This window comes from Erinaceus europaeus, chromosome 17 (genome assembly GCF_950295315.1).
Source record: "Erinaceus europaeus chromosome 17, mEriEur2.1, whole genome shotgun sequence".
Lineage (NCBI taxonomy): Eukaryota > Metazoa > Chordata > Mammalia > Eulipotyphla > Erinaceidae > Erinaceus > Erinaceus europaeus.
In genome coordinates, this window is record NC_080178.1 from 11,874,492 (window position 1) to 11,896,174 (window position 21,683).

The 21,683-nt window shown below is 50.0% G+C and overlaps 1 protein-coding gene across 1 annotated transcript; it reads right to left on the minus strand.

Annotated features, from left to right (window-relative positions):
• Positions 1-1,183: 1,183 nt before the first annotated feature.
• Positions 1,184-21,273, minus strand: CHRM1 (cholinergic receptor muscarinic 1). Its single transcript, XM_016189687.2, has 3 exons — positions 20,789-21,273; positions 20,255-20,347; positions 1,184-3,966 (listed from the first exon to the last, which is right to left on the minus strand). The coding sequence occupies exon 3, from the start codon at positions 3,886-3,888 to the stop codon at positions 2,506-2,508; it is 1,383 nt and encodes a 460-aa protein (XP_016045173.2). The 5' UTR covers positions 3,889-3,966; positions 20,255-20,347; positions 20,789-21,273; the 3' UTR covers positions 1,184-2,505.
• Positions 21,274-21,683: the final 410 nt, after the last annotated feature.

Genomic DNA, 21,683 nt, shown 5'->3' on the forward strand with positions numbered 1-21,683 from the left:
AAGCAGGTCTGCAGGTGCCTATCTTTCTCTCCCCCTCTTTGGCTTCCCCTCCTCCCTCCATTTCTTTCTGTCCTATCCAACAACGATGGCATCAATAATAGCAACAATAATAACAGCAACAACAATAAAACAAGGGCAACAAAAGGGAAAATGAATAAAAAAAATACAAGATTCTGAGTTTCATCTCTGGCTTCCTTTCCTCTCTTTCTCTCCCCATCCTTTCCTTGTGTTAAGAAATAAAATAAAGCTTAAGAAAACAGAACAAAGTCAAGCCCCTTGTTCCCACCTGCAGAGTGAGAAGCTAGATGAGCAGTGGAGCAAGGCAGGTGACTCCTCTCTCTCTTTTTAAATATGTTTTTAATATTTTAATTTTTTTATTTTATTGGATAGACAGAGGAAAATTGAGTGGGGAAGGGGAGGTAGAAAGGAAGAGAGAGAGAGAGAGAAAGAGAGATAGCTGCAGTCCTGCTCTTGAAAAGCTCATGAAAGCGTTCCTGCAGATGGGGACCAGGGGCTTGAACCTGGGTCCTTATGCATGGTAAGTTGTGCACTTAACCAAGTGTGCCACCACCCTGTCCCTTGCTCCTTTTCTCTGTCTCCCTATCTCTCTGTCTCTCACCCTCAAAACAGTAGAAAAGAACAAAACAAACACAGACAAATGAAAGCTGCAGAAATACTGCCACCAGGTCCCAGCAATCATCTTGGAAAACAAAAGCAAAAGCAAAAGCAAAAATAAATAACAACAACAAAAAAACTCCACAAAAACTTCCGGCCTCCCACCACTGCAGTCTGGGGGTCCGTCAGGTGAATTGCTTGGGAACCTGGGTGTTGCTCTGTGGGAACTGTTCTTTGAACAAGAACTCCTGGGTCTCCCTGTCTGCAAATGGGCTTTTGGGGGTGGGGAGAGTGGGTGATAGTGCACCCAGTTAAAGTGCACATAGTGTTCAATGCAAGGACCTGGGTTCAAACCCCTGTACTCCACCTGCAGTGAGGACGATTCACAAGCGGTGAAACAGGTCTGCAGGTGTCTGTCTTTCTCTCTACCTCTCTTTCTCCTCCTCTCTCTCTGTTCTATTCAATAAAATGGAAAAGAAAAATGGTTCCAGGAACATTGAATTCATAGTGCAGGCACCGAGCCTCAGCAATAACCCTGGAGGCAAAAACAAACAAAAACAAATGGGCCTTTGGAGTATGGGCGGGGCCAGTTTATTTCACAGAGTCTCCCAGCTTTCAGGCATCCAGGTGTACCCATTACAATTCTACTCACCTGAGCCAGGGTCCCCAGGGTGCTGTGACCCTTAGGCTTCGGTGGCTCCAGACACTCAGTGCCGTACTTTCTGGCAAAACCCTGCCCCGGGCAGCAGCACGTGTCCCCTGTGGTGCTTGGGCCCTCCCTGCCCCGTCCTGTCCTGGCCTTGACCAGGCCCTCGACCAACACAGGGAGAAGGCCCCTTTGAGCCCGCTGGTTATCTGGCTTTATTCACAGGCTCAGCGCTTGCTGAAGATGAAAGGGAAGAACATGTGAGGCCAGGCTGTGCCTGGAGATGAGGGTGGCTGGGAGGCCATGCATGGGTGGGACTGGGAGAGAGAACCTGTTGGCTGGGCCAGGCCTGTGTGGGGCAGGGCCAGAGGCGGGCAGCATGCAGGAGGCCTTGCTAGACCTGTGTGGAGCAGCAGGCCTACCTGGGGTAGCCATGAGCCAGGGAGGGAGGGATGGAGGGCTTCTCCGTGGCACGGGGGATAGATGTGGGGCTGAACCGCAGGCACCCTGCCTTTCACTCCCAGGGCAGTGACCTAATGGGACTGCCAGGACACTGGCACCTGGTCCTGCTGCTGCCTCTGGACTCTCGGTGTTGCCAAGCTGGTTCCCTTGGGTGTCTTGCTGACACTTGGACATTTGCCCTGGGGGTGACCAGCATGGGGACACTGCTCTGGGGGAAATTTGTAGGGGAGCTAGGCAGTGCTGGGAAGTGTGCCCAAGGCCCAGCAGAGTGGAGTGTGTCTGTGGAGGGAGGAGAGGGTCCCCCCATGTACCCTTTCCCACATGGCCCCTAGGAGGTGCCACCTCCTATTGTAATCCAGGTCAGTGACTGGGCCAGGCATGGCTGCAATGGCAAAACTTCTCTCTCTTGACCTGCCCTGCTGGCTGCAGAGGGACTTCCTGCCTGAAGGCAAACAAGGACCTTCAGCCGGGATCCTCCTCCTCCTGGCCAGGCCTTCTTCCTGGTGAAGAGCCCATTCTCACCTAGCAGGGAACAGAAAAACCAGTTCCCCGGGTTCTGCTCCCTGCCAGGGAAGAATGAAAGTCAAAGTTGGGGAAATCTGGCAGAATCTCTCCGAGTTGTCCAGGAAGGTGACCTGGTGGGGTGGCCTGGGAAGCCTGGTGTGGCCTGAGCCTGGGGGGGGTACCCTGGGGGCTGAGGTCACGGCCCCTGCCCACTCTCTATGGGACTCTCCAGGGGTTGGGGGCTGGGGGGTGGAGGGAGGCAGGCGAAGGGAGGGCCATCAGCACTGGCGGGACGGGGTGCGGTGCACAGAGCCGGGACGCTTGGGGATCTTGCGCCAGCGTCGCTTGTCCCAGCGGCAGAGCAGCAGCAGGCGGAAGGTGTCCCGGAAGGCCTTGTTGCAGAGGGCGTAGCACATGGGGTTGATGGTGCTGTTCACGTAGCACAGCCAGTAGCCTAGCTCCCACAGGGTCTCGGGGACGCAGTCCTTGCAGAAAGTGGACACCAGCACCATGATGTTGTACGGGGTCCAGGTGAGGATGAAGGCCAGCAGGATGGCGCTCAGGGTCCGGGCCGCCTTCTTCTCCTTGACCAGCGAGAAGGTCTTGCGTTTGGCCAGCTGCTCCTTCCCGCGGGGTTTCTGGCCCTTGCCTGCTCTCTCTCGCCCCTTCCGGGTGGGCCGCTTGACTGTATTCGGGGAGCTCCTGGGGGGCTGCTTGGCTGGGGCCTGCGCCCCGGGGTCCACCATGGGCATCTTGATCACCACCTCGGAGCCCGGCTCCTCGCCCTCTGAGGACGTGAGGGACTCCATGGAGCCTTCGTCCTCCTCTTCCTCCTCCTTCCAGCTGTAGGCCTGCAGCAGCCTGGGGGCCCGGCAGCAGCGACAGCAGCGCCCCGGTGGGGTGTCCGGGGAGCTCTCGGCCCCGGGCTGTGAACGCTCGGAGCTGCTGCTGCTGCCACCCCCTTTCCCCGGGGTCTCGGAGCCCTGCAAGGCCGCTAGCTCCCGGGCCCGGTTCTCTGTCTCCCGGTAGATGCGCCAGTAGAGTGTGCACATGACAGTCACCGGGAGGTAGAAGGCTGCCATGGCCGTGCCGAAGGTGATGATGGGCTGGGAGAGGAACTGGATGTAGCACTGGTTGGCCAGCACCGTCCGCTCCCCGACCAGGTACTGCCAGAAGAGGATGGCGGGGGCCCAGAGCACGAAGGACACCAGCCAGGCCAGGCCGATCATTAGGGCCGCCCGCCGAGGGGTGCGCTTGGCCCGGTAGCTCAGGGGCCGGGTCACGGAGAAATAGCGGTCGAAGCTGATGAGCAGTAGGTTCATGACGGAGGCGTTGCTGGCTACATAGTCCAGGGCCAGCCAGAGGTCGCAGGCCAGCGTGCCGAGGGCCCAGTGGCCCATGAGCAGGTAGGTGGTGTAGAGGTTCATGGAGAAGGTGCCAATGATGAGGTCGGCACAGGCCAGGCTCAGCAGGAAGTAGTTGTTGACAGTCTTCAGCTCCGTGTTGACCTTGAAAGAGATGAGGACCAGCAGGTTGCCCGTCACCGTGGCCAGGGACAGGAGACCTGTGGTGATGCCAATGAAGGCCATCTGCCAGGGTCCCCTTACTGGAGCTAGGACGGTGATGTTGGGACTGATGGCAGGTGGGGCTGAGGTATTCATGGCGGCTGCGTGGGGCTGGGGGGCAGCCCCTTCCTCTGAGTGTGCTGAGATGGGACTCCCTCAGGGGGAGGGCATCACCTGAAAAGAGAGTACACAGGCTTGGGTTGGGGTTCTGGATATTTCTGACCACGGTGGGTGGTGCTGGAAACAGGTGCCTTAGAGCTTCATGTCAGACAGCATTGCCTGCCAGCTCCTCCACTGTCCTCCATGGCTACACACATCTAGTTTTTAATTCAGTTTGATTTTTTCCCCCCTGATGATCTGGAGTCTCATGTACGTAGTATTTCACTGCCCCAGGCTGATTTTTCATTCAGATAGAGAAACAGAGAGAGCAAGAGAGAGGGAGAAAGAGAGAAATAGAGACAGAGACATCATAGCACTAGAGTTGGCCCTGGTGCCATGACAATTCCATGTAGTAACAATTCACACCTGGGCCATGTGCATGGCAAGGCAGTGCCCTACCCAGTGAGCTGTTCCTTCAGTCCCCACATTTTTGACCTTTTGATTGATTAGTTTGTTAAAATATTTATTTATTTTCTCTTTTGTTGCCCTTGTTTTTTATTGTTGTTGTAGTTATTATTGTTGTTATTGATGTTGTCGTTGTCGGATAGGACAGAGAGAAATGGAGAGATGAAGGGAAGACAGAGAGGGGGAGAGAAAGACACCTGCAGACCTGCGACTCCCCTGCAGGTGGGGAGCTGGGGGCTCGAACTGGATCCTTACGCTGGTCCTTGTGCTTTGTGCCACCTGGGCTTAACCCGTTGTGCCACCACACGACTCCTGATTGGTTAGTTTTTATGAGAGAGAAAAGAGAGAGAGAGAGTGAGAGAGCACAGAGCATCACTCTGGCAAATAAGATGGCAGGGATTGGGGCTGGACGGTAGCACACCCGTTTGAGCACACATGTTACCATGTGTAAGGACCTGCGTTTGAGCCCTACCTGCAGGGTGGGGGGGGGTCCTTCACAAGTGGTAATGCAGGTGTACAGTTGTCTATCTTTCCTTTCCCCCTCTCTGCCTCTTCTCTCTCAATTTCTTTCTGTCTTATCAAATAAAAAATAGAAAGAAAAAAAAGGAAAAAAATAGTTGTCAAGCATGATGGATTCATAGTGCCAGCACCGAGCCCCAGTGGTAACATTAGTGGCAAGAAAAACAAACAAACAAGCAAACAACAACAACAACAAATCAAGCCGGGGATATATATTCCATGGAAACTACTCTGCAATCAAAAAAGATGATAGTGTGTCCTTTGGGACAAAATGGATGGAACTGGAGGTGATTAAGCTTAGCAAAATAAAGAAAGAGATGAAAGACAGCTACCAGATGATTTCACTCATTTATGAAATGTAGACATCTGATAACATGAACTTGCAAAAACAAAACAAAAGCACAAACAACAACAAACAGAAGCAAGCAAAGTGTTTCTAACACTTGCAAAAACTATGGTGGGTATCTTTTGGAGGTGAGAGGGTGGGGAAACAGAACCTTGGTGGTGGGTGTGGTGTGGAGCTAAACCCTGTGAACACACGTACACACACACACACACACACAACCATGGATCTAATCCAGGGAACTCAGGCTTGCAGAGCACTTGCTCTATTTTGTGAGGCACCTCCCACCCTACACACACCCAGTCACTTGTAATACACTTTCCCAGTTATGAATAACTTCTGCTGGTGCTGGGGATTGAACCTGGAACCCTTGGTGCCCCAGGACCAAAGGCCTTTTTGCATAACTACTATGTGATCACCCCTCCTTGTTATGAATGGACTTGCTAATAGCACACAGTGGTGGTAGGGGGATGGTGTTTTGAAATCTGGGACTCCTGAGTCCTTACTCCAGCTTCACCATTCAAGTCTCTGAGCCTCAATTTTCCCACTGGGGAGTCGCTACTAATTCCTGTCTTGCTTACCTCAAAAGACAGGAGCTGGGAGGCTTGCTTTGTACATGGTCCTGCTAAATTTCCAAAGCATTTCACTCAATTTTATTAAAGCTCTCATTTGCCGAGTAGTTACTACACGCCAGACACAGAGCTGAGCCCTTAAGTGGATTAGCTGCTCTGATTGCTGTACAGCCCTTGGAGGAAGGGCTGATCTCCATTTCGCTGTGAGCTAGCTGACTGTGGCTCTGAGCAAGAGGGGGTGACATGGTGATAACCCACCTCTCTCTCTTGCTCTCCCCGTTACATCTAGAGCTTCAGTGGGTTTCTCTCATTGAATGAAAGATGGGAAGGCAGGGAAGTGCTCTAAAGAGATTTGTGTGTGTGTGTGTGTGAGAGGGGTGGGCTGAGAGTGGGGGTGTGGAGGGCTGAGTTTGGGGCAGGATGGGACTCTGAGGATAGTAGGCATGTTCCGCTGGACCTGGATGTTGGTCCGGTGGTAAGGCCTGGAACAAAAGCAGGCATCAGGGATGAGGGCCTCTGCTCCCAGATGAGTGGGGGCCTGGCCCCAGATGGGGCGTAGGAAGCCTTCTCCACCTCCCCATTCTGTTCCCTGGTCCCAGCTGAGAGGTGAGGGGGCATCCTGGGGAACGGGAAGATCCCCTAGACTTTCCTTGAAGCTGGTGTTGTAGTCAAGCATTATAGGTGGGTAAACAGAAGAGGGGCTGGAGTTGGCTCGGTGGTAGGATGCATGTATCAGGTCCCAGGTTCAATTCCAAGTATTCCATTTGATGAAACAATGTTTTGGTCTCTTTCTTTTCCTTTGTATAAATAAAATATGTATGTATAACTTCTTTTTCTTTTTCCCCACTAGGGTTATTGCTGGGGCTTGGCGTCAACACAATGAATCTACCTCTCCTGTTCAACATTTTTTTCTTTTTCATTTTCCCCCTTTCTTTTTATTTGAAAAAACAGAAGTTGAGAGGGGAGCAGGCGATAGAAACAAGGACAGACACCTGCAACACTGTTTCATTGCTTCCCTGCTGCAGGAGCCAGTGGAGGAGGCCGGGGGCTCGAACTTAGGGCCTTGTGCATGGTAACATGCCACCACCTGCACCACTTGGTCCTTTGTAAATTTTTTTCTTTCCCCAGAGCCCTGCTCAATTCTGGCTTATGTCAGTGCAGGGGACTGAACCTGGGACTTTGGAACCTCAGGCATGAGATCCCTTTGTGTAACCATTATGCTGTCTACCTCTACCCATATTTTCATTTTTTTTTTTTTATTGTCACTAGGGCATTGCTAGGGCTCAGTGCCGGCACTATGAATCCATTGCTCCAGATGACTTTTTTTCTTTTCTATTTTATTTGGCAGGACAGAGAGAAATTGAGAGGGGAGGAAAAGACAGAGAAGGAAAGAGAAAGACAGACACCTACAGCCCTGTTTCTTGCTAGGCACCCATAATTTTCTTTTCTTTTCTTTTTACCAGAGCACTGATCAGCTCTGGCTTTTGGTGGTGGGGGGAATTGAACCTGGGACTTCGGAGCCTCAGGCATGCTAGTCTGTTTGCATAACCATTATGCTATCTACCTCTGCCCTTTAAGAGAGAAAATCTAGAACTCTTAGCAACCTATTGGTTGATTAGGGACCCCACAGCTAAGGTGAAATCAGGTTAAAGGGAGGGGGATAAACCTGGCCAGTGATGGCAGCTTGACTGTTGTTAAATTTTGGTTGCTCCCCTCTTGTTCCAAGCTTCACTCAGGTGTCCATCTCTCCACCACAGTAGCATATGTCCATCTGTCACTACTGCAGTGGAGGTTCAGGGGCTGCATTGTTGGAAAAGTTTGTAGGAAGGCCAGACAGTGACGCACCTGGTTAAGCGCTTACATTATGGTGCGCAAGTACCCAAGTTAAAGCCCCTGGTCCCCACCTGCAGGGGGCAAGCTCCACAAGTGGTGAAGCAGGGCTGCAGGTGTCTTTCTGTCTCTCTCTCCCTCTCTGTCTCCCCTTTCCTTCACAATTTCTCTCTATCTCTGTCTATCCAGTAATAAAGAAATAAATAAAAAAGATTTAAAAAAGAAATAAAAAAAAGTTTGTAGGAAGAGGGATCAGGGGACTTGGTCTGTGACAAAGACAAGAGTGTAGTGACTGTGAGGTGTTTTTTTTTTTTTTTTTTTTTGTGTGTGTGTGTGTGTGTGACAGTCTCGGTGGGGTATGGCTGGGAGATTATGTGACTTGTGTGTGGTAGAGTGTGTACTTGACATCTAAGTCTGGTCCTGGATGGGTAGTTCATTGGGTAGAGTCTCTCTCTCTTTTTTTTTTCTCCAGGGTTATTGCTGGGCTCGGTGCCTGCACCATGAATCCACCGCTTCTGGAGGCCATTTTTCCCCCTTTTTGTTGCCCTAGTTGTTGCAGCCTGGTTGCGGTTATTATTGCCATTGTTGACGTTACTTTGTTGTTGGATAGGACAGAGAGAAATGGAGAGAGGAGGGGAAGACAGAGAGAGAGGGGGAGAGAAAGATAGACACCTGCAGACCTGCTTCACCGCCCGTGAAGCGACTCCCCTGCAGGTGGGGAGCCGGGGGCTCGAACCGGGATCCTTATGCTGGTCCCTGCACTTTGTGCCACGTGCGCTTAACCCACTGCGCCACCGCCTGACCCCCTCTCTCTCTCTTTTTTATCAGAGCACTGCTCAGCTCTGGCTGACAGTGCAGGGGACTGAACCTGGGACTTTGGAGCCTCAGGCGTGAGAGTTTTTCTGCATAACCCAATGTTATCTACCCCTGCCCATATACAAAGTCTGTGCCTTAACACTAAGCTACCTCCCCAGCTCTGATTAAAAAGTTTCTAAACTATGGCAGTCTTTAGTAACAATAAAGATCTGGGGTCAGGCTTTGATGGACCCAGTTGAGCATACATGTTATCATGCACAAGGATTTGGGTTTAAAATCCAGGTCCCCACCTGCAGGGGGAAAGCTTTGTGAGTGGTAAAACAGTGCTACAGATATCTGTCTTTCTCCCTCTTTATCTTCCCCTTCCCTTTTGATTTCCCTCTGTGTTTAACCAATAAATAAATAAATATAAAAAAATCAAGCAAAAATGATCATTTCTTGTTCCCTGACTACCAGTTGTGGCCCAGAGTTCTTGAGTGCCTTATGTCAATTTTCTTTTTCAATAGGTACCAGGGATCAAACCCACTCTGCATATGTGTGAAGTATGTCCTCCAACACTTAGCTCCATCCCTGATTCCTAGCTCTGATGATTTTGTTATTTGTTTATTTATTTTACCTGAGCACTGCTCAGCTCTGACTTATGGCGGTGCAGGGGACTGAACCTGGGACTTTGAAGCCCCGAGCATGAGAGTCTGTTTGCATAACCATTATGCTATCTACTCGTAGCTCTGATGATTTTTGAAAGGGGACTTTTATAAGTAAATGTGTGTCCTTTTCTGATTTTTTAGAAAGCAAATTTTGAAAATAAGTTTAGTGATATACTAAAGATATAAAATATAAAAATATAAAAAGGGGGACCTATAATCAGGGCATTGCTCTTCCTCCATGTCACAGATAAACTAAGGCTGAGAAAAGCAAGAGACCTTATACAAGGCCATACAACTAAGGGAGGAACATGGATTTGAGTCTAAGTTATTTGTTATAATGATGTTTAAATGTTTATTTTTAATTTTTTAAAACAATTTATTTATTCATGAGAAAGACAAGCAGAGAGAGAAAGAACCAGACACCACTCTGGTATATGTGCTGTTGGGGATTGAACTCAGGACCTCATAGTTGAGAATCCATTGCTTTATCCACTGCACCACCTCCCAGCCCACTAAATGTTTATTTTTTTATTTTTAATTTTAAATATTTATTTATTCATTTTCCCTTTTGTTGACCTTGTTGTTTTTTATTGTTTTGTTATTGATGTCGTCATTGTTAGATAGGACAGAGAGAAATGGAGAGAGGAGGGGAAGGCAGAGGGGGGAAAGAAAGATAGGAAGACCTGTTTCACTGCCTGTGAAGCGACTCCCTTGTAGGTGGGGGGTCGGGGGCTTCAATTGGGATCCTTGCGACGGTCCTTGCGCTTCGCACCATGTGTGCTGAACCCGCTGAGCTACCGCCTGACTCCCTAAATGTTTATTTAAAGCTCACATGTGAGAGAGTGAGCGAGAAAGAGAGAGTAAGAGAAAGAGAGAGAGAGAGAGATGTTATAGTATTGATGCTTCCTTCAGTACAGTGGGGGCCGGGCTTGAACGTGGGCACATGTGGCAAAGCAGTACATAGTCCAAGTGAGCTACTCTGTTGGCTCTAATTTTTTTTTTGGTGTGTGTGTGTGGCACCGCTGTAGGCTGACTTTTTCATGATTTTTTATTTCACGTAGATGTGGAGGGTGGGCGAGACATGATAGCATTGTCTCCTCTTGCGTCATTATGCTCCCATATGGAGTTTGAACCCATGACCTTGAGCATGAAAGGGCACATTGATCTACCAGATGAACAGTCTCCTGGCCCTCTTTGAGTCCCCCCACTTTCTTTTTTTATTTCTCTTTCTTTCTTATTTTATTTATTTGTTTTGGATGGAGACAGCAATTGAGGGGGAGGGAGAGACAGAAGGAGAGATACCTGCAACACTGCTTCGTGGCTCATGAAGCTTCCCCCCTGAAGGTGGGGGCTGGGGGGCTTGAACCCATGTGGTTATTCATTGTAACACGCACACTCAACTGGTGTTCCTACCTGATACTTTCTTTTTTTAAAAAAAATTCTTTTTTATATTTATTTATTTTCCCTTTTGTTGTCCTTGTTGTTTTTCATTGTTGTTGCAGTTACTGATATTGTCATTGTTAGATAGAACAGAGAGAAATGGAGAGAGGAGGGGAAGACAGAGAGAGGGAGAGAAAGACAGACACCTGCAGACCTGCTTCACCACCTGTGAAGCGACTCCCCTGCAGGTGGGGAGCCTGGGGGCTCGAACCGGGATCCTTACGCTGGTCCTTGTGCTTCGTGCCACCTGCTTAACTGCTGCGCTAACTCCCGCTCTGATGCTTTCTTTGTAAATACTTAGGGGCTGTGGTTTGCCAGTTTGAACTTTTCAAGTGTTACATTAAACATGGTTGTTTTGTTTACTCAGTTCTGTTGCATCTGCTTCCTTAGGCAGAGTCAGATGCTGGGTGTCAGACTGAGTTACTGGACCCATTGGGGTCTTCTCTAACTGGACACTGGGGGGCATGCTATCTTACACAGTTTTTGTCCCTTTTATCTGAACTTAGTGCTCCTGAATGCCCACTACACAAAAGAAACCACAGAGACCTGTGGGCTGGGGTGACAGCACAATGGTTATGTAAAGAGTCTTTCAGGCTCAAGGCACCAAAGGTCTCAGGTTCAGTCCCCAGCACTACCGTAAGCAGTGCTCTGGTTAAAAAACAAAGCAGACGACCTCACCAATGTGTCCTGAAGTCTTACCTCTCCAGAGCCCTGTGCCACTAGGGAAACACAGAAACAGGCTAGGCGTATGGGATTGACGTGCTAATGCCCATGTCCAGCAGAGAAGCAATTACAAAAGCCAGACCTTCCACCTTCTGCACCCTATAAAGAATTTTGGTCCATACTCCCAGAGGGATAAAGAATACAAAAGTGGGGAGTTGGACAGTAGCGCAGCTGGTTAAGCGCACATGGTGCCAAGCACAAGGACCAGCGTAAGGATCTGGGTTCGAGCCCCTGGTCCTCCACCCATAGAGGAGTCACTTCACAGGCGGTGAAGCAGGTCTTCAGGTCCTCTCTGTCTTCCTCTCCTCTCTCGATTTCTCTCTGTCCTATCTAACCACGACGACATCAATAGCAACAACAATAACTACAACAATGAAAAACAAGGGCAACAAAAAGGAAAATAAATAAATATTAAAAAATAAAAAAAACATTAAAAAAAAGAGTACAGAACTGGGAGTCAGGTGGTAGCGCAGTGGGATAAGTGCAGGTGGCGCAAAGTGCAAGGACCGGTCTAAGGAACCCCGTTTGAGCCCCCGGCTCCCCACCTGTAGGGGTGTCGCTTCACGAGTAGTGAAGCCAGTCTACAGGTATCTTTCTCTCCCTCTCTCTGTCTTCCCTTCCTCTTTTTATTTCTCCCTGTCCTATCCAACAATGACGACATCAACAACAGCAACAATAATAACTACAACAATAAAAAACAAGAAGGGCAACAAAAAAGGGAATAAATAAATAAGTATTAAAAAAAAGAATATGGTGGGGGGGATGGGATATGGAACTCTGGTGGTGGGAATTGTATGGGATTATATCCCTGTCATCTTACAATCTTATTAATCATTATTAAATCACTAATAAAAATTTAAAAGTTAGAAAAACAGAAACAAAACAAAAGCAAAAACAAACAAACAAAAGCCATAGAGCCCCCCAAAAGAAAAGGGGTGGTGGTGGTGGGGAGACATAGCTCTCCAGGCTCCCCGGTGGGAGCTGCTTCACACTGCGGTTTCATGGCTCCTACTTTCCGAGTGAGGACTTGAAAAGGCAGAACCAGACAAGAGAGCCCCCTGACCTGAAAGGCTGCATTCCCACAACCCTTGCAGGGCTCTCCTCCTTATTCTCCTGGGCGGGATGCAGCCTTCAACACTTGGTGGCTAAATGACCACATGTGACGACATCACAGCAAGGCTAGGATTTTTTTTTTTTGGGGGGGGGCAGGGAACAGAGAGCCACTTGCCTTGGGTGTAAAATTTGAGGATCTCTGAGAATCAGTGATTAAGAAAATTATATATATGCCAATTAATAGATATTATATGTAGATGTGTACTTTTTTGTGTGCCAGAAATTGGGCCCAGGGTTTTGCATGTGTAAAATATGCACCTTATGGGCGGGGGTAGACAGTATGATGGTTATGCAAAGAGACTCTCATGCCTGAGTTTCTGAAGTCCCAGGTTCAGTGCCCTGCATCACCATGAGCCAGAACTGAGTAGTGCTCTGGTCTCTCTCTGTATCTTTCTTTCATTAAAAATAAATAAAACATTAAAAAATGTATGTGCTTTACTATTGAACTACCTCCCCAATTGAAAAGGACATATCATTTATTATTTCATTTTAATTTTTTAAAAATATTTATTTTATTTATTTATTCCCTTTTGTTGCCCTTGTTGTTTTATTGTTGTAGTTATTATTGTTGTTGTCGTTGTTGGATAGGACAGAGAGAAATGGAGAGAGGAGGGGAAGACAGAGAGGAGGAGAGAAAGATAGACACCTGCAGACCTGCTTCAATGCCTATGAAGTGACTCCCCTGCAGGTGGGGAGCCGGGGTTCGAACCGGGATCCTTATGCCGGTCCTTGTGCTTTGTGCCTCCTGCGCTTAACCCGCTGCGCTACAGCCCGACTCCCTCATTTTAATTTCTGTCATCACTGGGTTTCACTACTCCAGGTGGCTGACTTTCTCAGTTACACACACACATACACGCACACACACACACACACACACACACACACACACACACACACGCTCTATAATACTCCTGTGTGGTACAAGGGACTTTGCCAGCATGGCAAAGCAGACACCCAGGTGAGCTATCTCACTCTGGAAATAAGATTATATTGTAAATCACAATATACGTATCTATGTATGGATTATTGATTTAATGAGCTAAGGCAGAAATAAATTGAGAGGGGAAAGGGAGATAGAGGGCAGGAGAGAAAGAGATATTTTCAGCACCGCTTCACTGCTTGTGAAGCTTCATCTTGAAGGTAGGGATTGGGGGTTTTGTACTCAGGTCCTAGCGTGGTGCATCCCGTGAGTACCCATTCATTGGGGAAACTGACGATCCTTCCTAGCCGACTGAATCCACATGGATCCCAGTCACTTTCAAAGCCAGCAACAAGCAGTTCCTGACAGCTTTCAACCTGACCTGTTGACTGGCTACGGAAGAAGGGCAAATGCTAGAAGAAGAAGAAGTGCTTGATAATATGTACAATTAACCAGGTAGCCATATATATGGAGGGAGGGAGGAGGAGAGGAGAGAGCTACTTCATTATTTTATGAGAGAGACCAGAGCACCACTCCAGCATTGTGTTACTCCTGCGTACGTGTTCCTGGGGACTGGATCTGGGTTCTCACCAATTCATGCCTGAAAATTCTGTTCATGCTGCCGTGCTATCTCCTTGGCCTCTGAAAAATAACTTGCTAACACAATACTTAAGCAAATGGAAATGAATGCAAAAAAATCCACCCAGAATAAAAATTGAAATCCAGGCAGGATCTAGCCCTGCACTTGCACAAACAACCCTGCTTCTTCCCCTCATCTTGGCCCTGGTTCCAAAGAAACTTTATTTGTACAAACATACAGCCCTCCTATGGGCTATGGTTTGCTATGTGGTTTTCAAAACTATTAGATTACGATATTATTTATCTTGATTAGTGACTATTTGTGGTGCCCCTACAACATTACACTCACCCTGATACCAGCACTGTGAACCATAGCACTTGGGCTGGACCTCCAATCTCACTATCTCTCTTTTAAAAATATTTAATTTATTTTGGATAGATACAGAGAAAAATTGAGAGGGAAGGGGGAGATAGTGAGGGGGAAAGGGCACAGAAGATCTCCAGGCTTAATCTGAAGAGAGAAAGTGAGAAAGAGAGAGAAAGAAAAAAAACAGAGACAAACAGAGACAGACCTGTGCCACTGTTACATTGCTCATTAAGACTTCCCCCATGCAGGTGGGGACCAGGGGCTTGAACCCTAGCCCTTGCACATTGTAATTTGTGTGCTGTACCAGGTGTGCCGCCTCCCGACCCCTAATTTGTCCTTTTGCACTGATTACCATCAATCACTTAAACTTTCCTTTTCCTGGCTGCCTTGAACCCTCTGGTTGAAGAGCACAGCATCCAGGTGCCTGACACTGAAATAAATGGACACCCTATTCCTCATGCTGATTCTCAGGCCCTTTCCCAATCCAGCTCGTGGATACATCTTCCTCTAGTTCCCAGTTTGCTTACTTGTGTGCTGGAGGAATTGGGGTAGCCTGGCTTGTGGGAGATCCTGCTGATTCTTCACACTAACATCTCACAACAGGGACTAGAAGGGATGTTTCTGAGGCAAGGCTGCAAAGGCTGAAGGCTCATTTATGTTCTCTCCCCCAGGGATGGAAGGACACCTCCTTAGGATGGGAGCATGGTCACCTCTGCCTGCCAGAAGCTCATCACTGGAAGTCAGTTACAGCTTTGAAGGACTAAGAAGAGACTTTCTGAATGGGGATGGTGATAGGGCGTTCTTGTAAGTAAGGAGGTTGGAAGACCTTTCCAATGCTTTCATTTCATTTATTTTTATTATTATTTTAAATATTTATGTACTAGAGAGGGATGGGGAGAGATCCTTATGATGCCAGGGACTAAACTAGGGACCTCATGCTTGTAAATCCTGAGATCTAGCTACTGCACCACCTCCTGGGTCACCTCATTATTATTATTATTGCCTCCAGTGTTATTGCTGGGGCTCAGTTCCTGCACTATGAATCCACTGCTCCTGGAGGCCTTTTTTTCCATTTTGTTTCCCTTATTGTTATTATTGTTGTTGTTATTGTTGTTACTGTTGTTGTTGTTGCTGGATAGGATGGAAAGAAATCTAGAGAGGAGGGGAAGACAGAGAAAAGAAGAGAAAGATAGACACCTGCAGACCGGTTTCACCACTTGTGAAGAGACCCACCCTGCAGATGGGGAGCCTGGGGTTTGAACTGGGATCCTTGAACGGGTGCTTGTGCTTTGCGCCATGTGCGCTTAATCTACTGTGCTACTACTGCCTGGCCCTCTTAGGCATTATATTTTTAGATTTATTTATTTATTTATTGAGCAAGGGAAAAGAAGGAGGAGGGGGAGAAGGAGGAGGAAGAGGAAGAGGAGGAGAAGAAGAAAGGAGGAGGAGGAGGAGGAGGAGGAGGAGGAGGAGGAGGAGGAGGAGGAGAGAACCAGAGCATTACTCTGGCATATGTGAGGCCACAATGGTATTCAGACCCTCATGTTTGAAAGCCCAGTGGCTTATTCACTCTACCACCTCCCAAGCATTTGTATTACTAAAAATAAAACAAACTTTATTTATTTTATAAGATGGAGTGAAGAGAGACACATGAGGTGCCATAGCTTGAACCTGGGACCTTAAGCATGAAGGGCACATGCTTTCTCACTGAATCACTTTCCCAGCCACCAATCATCTCATTTTAATAGCCAAACTGAGAGCCACAATAATTAACCACCCCTTGTATGCCAGACACTCAATGTAAGATAGCATTTCCTATATTTCACAGGCTACCCCCAGTTGGAGTGGCTCTTATTTTTGTTTTGCTTGTCACCGAGGTTTGGAAGTGAAGGGACTTGCTGGAGGTCCTGTGGGAAATGACAGAACTGAGATTCTGTCCCAGGCTATCCCTTCCACCTGGATAAGTCTTCTGTGTCCCACAGGAGCAGTGAGGGCTTAGGCCTCCTGTCTACACTACCTGGAAGCCTGGGGACCCGAACCCTAGACATCTGAACCCCAGATGCAGTTCATGAGCACAGCTTCCATAACCAGAAGTGGGGATATCCCCCTCTCTTGTCCTGCCCCCAGCATCTCTTGGACAATGGCTGGCTCAGGGGAGGCTTGAGGAGACTTATTCTGTCTTCACTGTGTGATCACAGGTAAGTCTCCTTAACTATTTATTTATTTTGTCTCTTTTAGTGCAGGGACTTCGTGTGCATACCATTTCACTGCTCTGGGCTGCTTTTTCATTCAGGTAGACAGAGGGAGAGACAGAGAGAGGGAGTGATACCACAGCACCAAAACTTCCTCTGAAGCTCGCATCTCCCATGTGGTGCTGGGATTTGAATCTGGGGTCCTTCTGTAGCAAGGCATGTACACCACCTAGTGACCTAACTTTCTGGGCCCTCCTTAACAGTTCATGAATGGGACAATCTTCAGTCTATTCAAAGCCTGAGGATTCAGTAAGATGATGTTTGGGTAAGAACCTGACTTCCTGTGGTTGAGACTAATGGGGGGGGGGATGACAAACTGGGCAGAGAGTCAGGGTGTTGGGGTCTGGGTCAGCCTCTGATTGAAGCGGGAGACTGAAGCTGTAGTAGCATAGCACAGTCTATAAAAACATCCAGGGGGTAGGGGTGAGGTGGGGAGTTGGTTGACGGGTGTTGCAGTGGCTGCCCGAAGACTCCCCGGGAATTGTTAGTCCTATTTCTGCCTGGCTTCATGCCCTGTCTCTGCTCCTGTGTGGCCTTCGGCAAGTCATCTAGCTAGTCGCTGTTCTGTAGGATGAGTGAGAATTAGGAGTGAGGGGGGAGGTGGAGGTATAACTTTGTGGCAATGGCTCAGGACTGTCATCATGGCTGGGGTGCAGGAAGTGGGGAGTTGCTTTCCTATTTGGGACTGTGGCCCTCTGATGAATAACTGGGAGTCTTTTAATAATAAAATTAACATCATCTTAGCAACTGGTATTTACTGTCTACTTATGCTATGCCAGACCTTGCTGTGTCTAAGACTGGATGTATGATTCAGTGGACACTTGCCACTAACTCCTTGCCAAATAAGACCCATGAGCCCCAGTTTGCAGACGAAGCAAATGAGACTTTAAGCTCTTTTGGAACTTCCAGTTCAGCAGTGACACAAGAAGGGCGTGGACCCAGGTAGGCCTCCTCAGAGACGAAACTGTCTTGGATCCCTAATCTGAACTGCTCCTGTGTGCAAGGGAACTCAGTGGGTTCCTTGTCCATCTTGATGAGCTGGTTTGAATCAGTTAATAGTGAGGGATCATCTCTTCCTTTAGTCTCTGGTGTGTGTGTGTGTGTGTGTGTGTGTGTGTGTGTGTGTGTGTGTGTGTGTGTGTATCTTCTGTCTTATGATGGATAGTGACAGCGCTGTGGTGAAGCTGGAGGATAGCTGCTGATCTCTGCGAGTTAGGGTAGGGGCTGTGTTTGCCTCATTTTTCCTTCTTCCTGGTGCTCAGCACATAATAGCTACTCAATAAGCATTTGTACGGTGCATGAATGTACACATGGGGTCCTCCTGTTGGACCTCAGATCCAGGGGCAGGAAAATGACTCTAAGGAGTGTGTGTGTGTGTGTGTGCGTGTGTGTGTGTGTGTGTGTGTCAGGAGGGCTCCAGTGCATGTCTCCTCTGCTCTTTCTCTCTAAGCTTTCTTTTTTAAAAATTTTTAAAAATTTATTTTCCCTTTTGTTGCCCTTGTTTTTTTTATTGTTGTAGTTATTATTGATGTTGTCACTGTTGGATAGGACAGAGAGAAATGGAGAGAGGAGGGGAAGACAGAAAGGAGGAGAGAAAGATAGATACCTGCAGACCTGCTTCAATGCCTGTGAAGTGACTCCCCTGCAGGTGGGGAGCCAGGGGTTTGAACTGGGATCCTTATGTCAGTCCTTGCGCTTTGCGCCATGTGCTCTTAACCTACTGTGCTATTGCCCAACTCCCTCTCTCTAAGCTTTTGTATCCCCTCATCTCAGGTCCCTGGTCCTCCTTACCCCATCTAGCGGGAGGGCCCTGTCTGGCTCTAGATCGTGGGCAGAGAAACAGCTGTGAGCATCTTCATTTGGAAAGTGGTCCAAGGGAATCAGAGTGAGGTGTTGGGGCAGGCAGGGGGGGTGGGGTGGTGCCTGCCAGCCTCAGGGTGTAGAAATAGTCAGCCTGGGCACAAAGAGTTAGAGAATGAGGTCAGAGCCTATAGCACCAGCAGTGCTGACCACTAGTCTGGCTCTGGACCCTTGGCCAAGGTTGGGGAGGGAGTTGGATCTGGTTGGGGCTGAAGGGGTGGAGGGTGGGAGAGAGTCCCAGCTGGAAGCAGGGAGACAGTGGAGGGTGGGGAATACCCAAACATTCTGGCCAGGGAGTGGAGAAAGTGAGGCAGAGAGTGAGGGTGTGTGTGAGCAGTGGTTCAGGAAGGAGCAGTGGAGCCATCTTGCTGTCCTGGACCTGGGAGCCTGGAGAACCCTGACAGGAGAGATCTGGCAGTCATGGAGAGAAGGAGGTGCAGGGTGGGGGCTCTGGACCTGGGCACCTGCGGCCTCACTGGGGCCAGGTCACCTGACCTGTTCCTTCTGCTTGAGCCTCACCCTAGCAGGCAGTGCGGCACAGGTGGCTGAGTGTCTCTCTCTCTCTCTCTCCCTGGGCCAAGCTCCCTGAAGGCAGTCCCCTGAGCCCACCTTTTCTGGCTTAACAGTTCCCTCCTGGGAGTGCCAACCAGCCCTGAGGAGGGCAGCAGCCATCAGTGAAATGCACTGCTGAGCCGGAAGAGGAGCGTCAGCCCGGGAACCACTGCCAAATCCACTCACTGTTGATGGACCTTAACCAGTTGCTCGACTTCAGGAGGACCATGCCAGAGCAGGCGGGTGGCAGGCTGGGCTCTGCCAGGTGGCCTCACACAGGCAGGGCTCCTCAACCTCCTCCCAGTATGGCCCCCCCCCCCCCCCCCCCCCGTGCTCCTTTCCTCACTTCCTTTCTTCTCTCTCCTTCCCGCCCTCCCCCATCCTTCTAGGCATCACCATGGCATCACAGCACAACAGAAACCCAGTGCGATATTCACCCACCTCTCCCGCCTGCCAGGAGCCCAAACTCCTGCCTCCTAGAGCTTGCTGCTCCCCTCACCCTTCCCCGGGGAGGTAGATGTGCAGGGAGGTAGGTTGTGAGGGTGAAGAGAATGAGGTGCAAGCCCCAGCTGGACCCCGGATAGACCTGCTCTTTTAGCCTCAGTTTCTCTATCTGTGCAATGGGGAGGGCAAGGGTGATGTGACTTCTGCACTGATCTCCCTTCTTTCTTCATGCTTTGGACACCTCTTTGCATTTTGGGATCTGGGTTTCAGACCTCCAGGCCCCAGCCCAGATCCATCTCCCCCCACACCCATCCTACCTCTCCTATTTCTGTGGCGATTACTGCTTATCCAGGGGCTGAGGTTGGGGGGGGGGCTGGTTTGCAGAGAACACATGTTCATCTGACAGCTCAGCGAGCAGCTGACGACCAAGGACACTGATGGTTGCAGGAGACAGTGAGACTTCTTCTGGCCAGCTGGGCAGGGGGCCCTGGGTCTTGGTGGGGCTACAGGCTTGTTTTGTGGAGAGAGGTGAATCTCCCCACTGACACCAATGAGCCCCTAGCAGCACTTGCACAAGCTGGCTACTCCCTCTCAAGTTGCCAGCTCTGGAGCTGGCAGCGACTCTGCAAAAGCCAGAGCTCCTACTCCCCCAACCCACCCTCAAATCCTGGAGTCTGGGGGTTCTGCTATGGATACTGGGCACAGGTGTGCCTTAGTACCTGTGCATTACCTGGAGCTAGGACTGAAATCTGTCTTGCGGGAGCCTGAGAAGTTGGGAACATAAGGGGGGGATCCTCTAGGTCCCTGTGCATGTCAGGGCCATGGCCCCTGACCTACATAGACTGTCCATGTGCCCATCTGTCCCTGGTGAGCCCGGTGGCTCTTGACCTGACGTCTTACTGGCGTTTGGCCTGACACCCACCTTGGCATCCAGCTTGTCCGTCTGGCCGGCAGCCTGGTTCAGTCCATCTTGGGGGGGCAGGAGGTGGATGGGAATGGTGGGATTCAGGGTTCCCTGAGGGAGGAGAGGAGGAGTTTCTGGGATTGTCACCCTAATGGGAGGGGCAACTGCCAACAGGGTGCAGGTGGTGAGGCTGCCCTCTGGTCCCCAACCCTTCCCACTGTCCCTGGGATTTGGGGAGCTCTCTGCCCAATACAGAGGAGTTTAATCTGTTGGGGCTCCAGGTCCAGTTCTCTAAGGGGCTTTCCATCTCCTCTGCCAGCTGAACCCCAGGAAAACATCAGGGGGACCCACTCAAACCAGGAGCTGGGGTGGTTAGAGCAGTCAGTGTCTCATGTTGCCGAGCCCCCTTGGCCTCTGGACTCCTCCCTGCTGACCCTTTGCTCTCTCTGGGCTCTGTGCCCATTTCCTTCTAGCTCGGGTCCCTGCTTGCCCCCAGGACCATGCTTCTCCTGCCTCCCTCTGCTCCCAGCAGCCCCTCCCAAATGTACTCACCATGGGGCTGGAGGGAGGTCTGCAGGGTCCTCAGTCCCACTGCCTCCCCGGGGGCTGGTGGTGTCTCCAGGGACCCAAACACCTGGCTCCTGGGGGGAGCTGCTCCCTGTGCTGGCAGCCGGAGAGGCACAGTCAGTGATTGGCATGTCCCACCCCCTGGCACGCCAGCCTGGGGGGGGGAGGGGGGAAGGCAAAGAAAGGGAGGGAGGAAAGGGAGGAAAAAGAAGGGAGGGAGAACTGGAGGGAAGCTGGAGGCACGTCTGAGGTTGGGCTAGATCCTGGCACAGGTGGCCCCCCTCTTCCACCAGAACACCTAATTCGAGACCCGAGAGGGAGGAGGTAGGACAAGAGGAAGACCAGCCCAGGAAGGCTAAAAGTCCAGAACGGGAGAGAAGGCGGATACACGGAGACAAACACCCACACCCACTGCATACAGACTCCGAGGCAAGCGTGTGTGCGCGCGCGCGCGCACACACACACACACACACACACACACACACACACACACACACACACCCTCACAAAGGAACTCTGTTTCCCAGGCTCCGTCCCCCCCCTTGGATCCCCCCAGTCTGAGTGCACTCTACACACACACACACACCAGGCACTCACATGTCTGTTTCCCTGGCACACATGCCCTGCCCCTTGCACATGCCCACGTGCCCACCCACCCACCTAGCCCCACGCCCTGTTCCTCACTCCCTGCAAAGGAGCTGGATTCTTTCTGTTTGGAAGTGACACATAAGGCCTCACATGAGAGGCTCCAATTTGGAAACGACCCAGGGGGCTGGTGTACCCCGGGGGGTGGTGGTAGGAGCAGGACCCAGAGGGCTGAGCAGGCAGGGTTGTGCCTATATCCCCCTCACGCCCAGGGTGTGAATATGGAAGTGTGGAG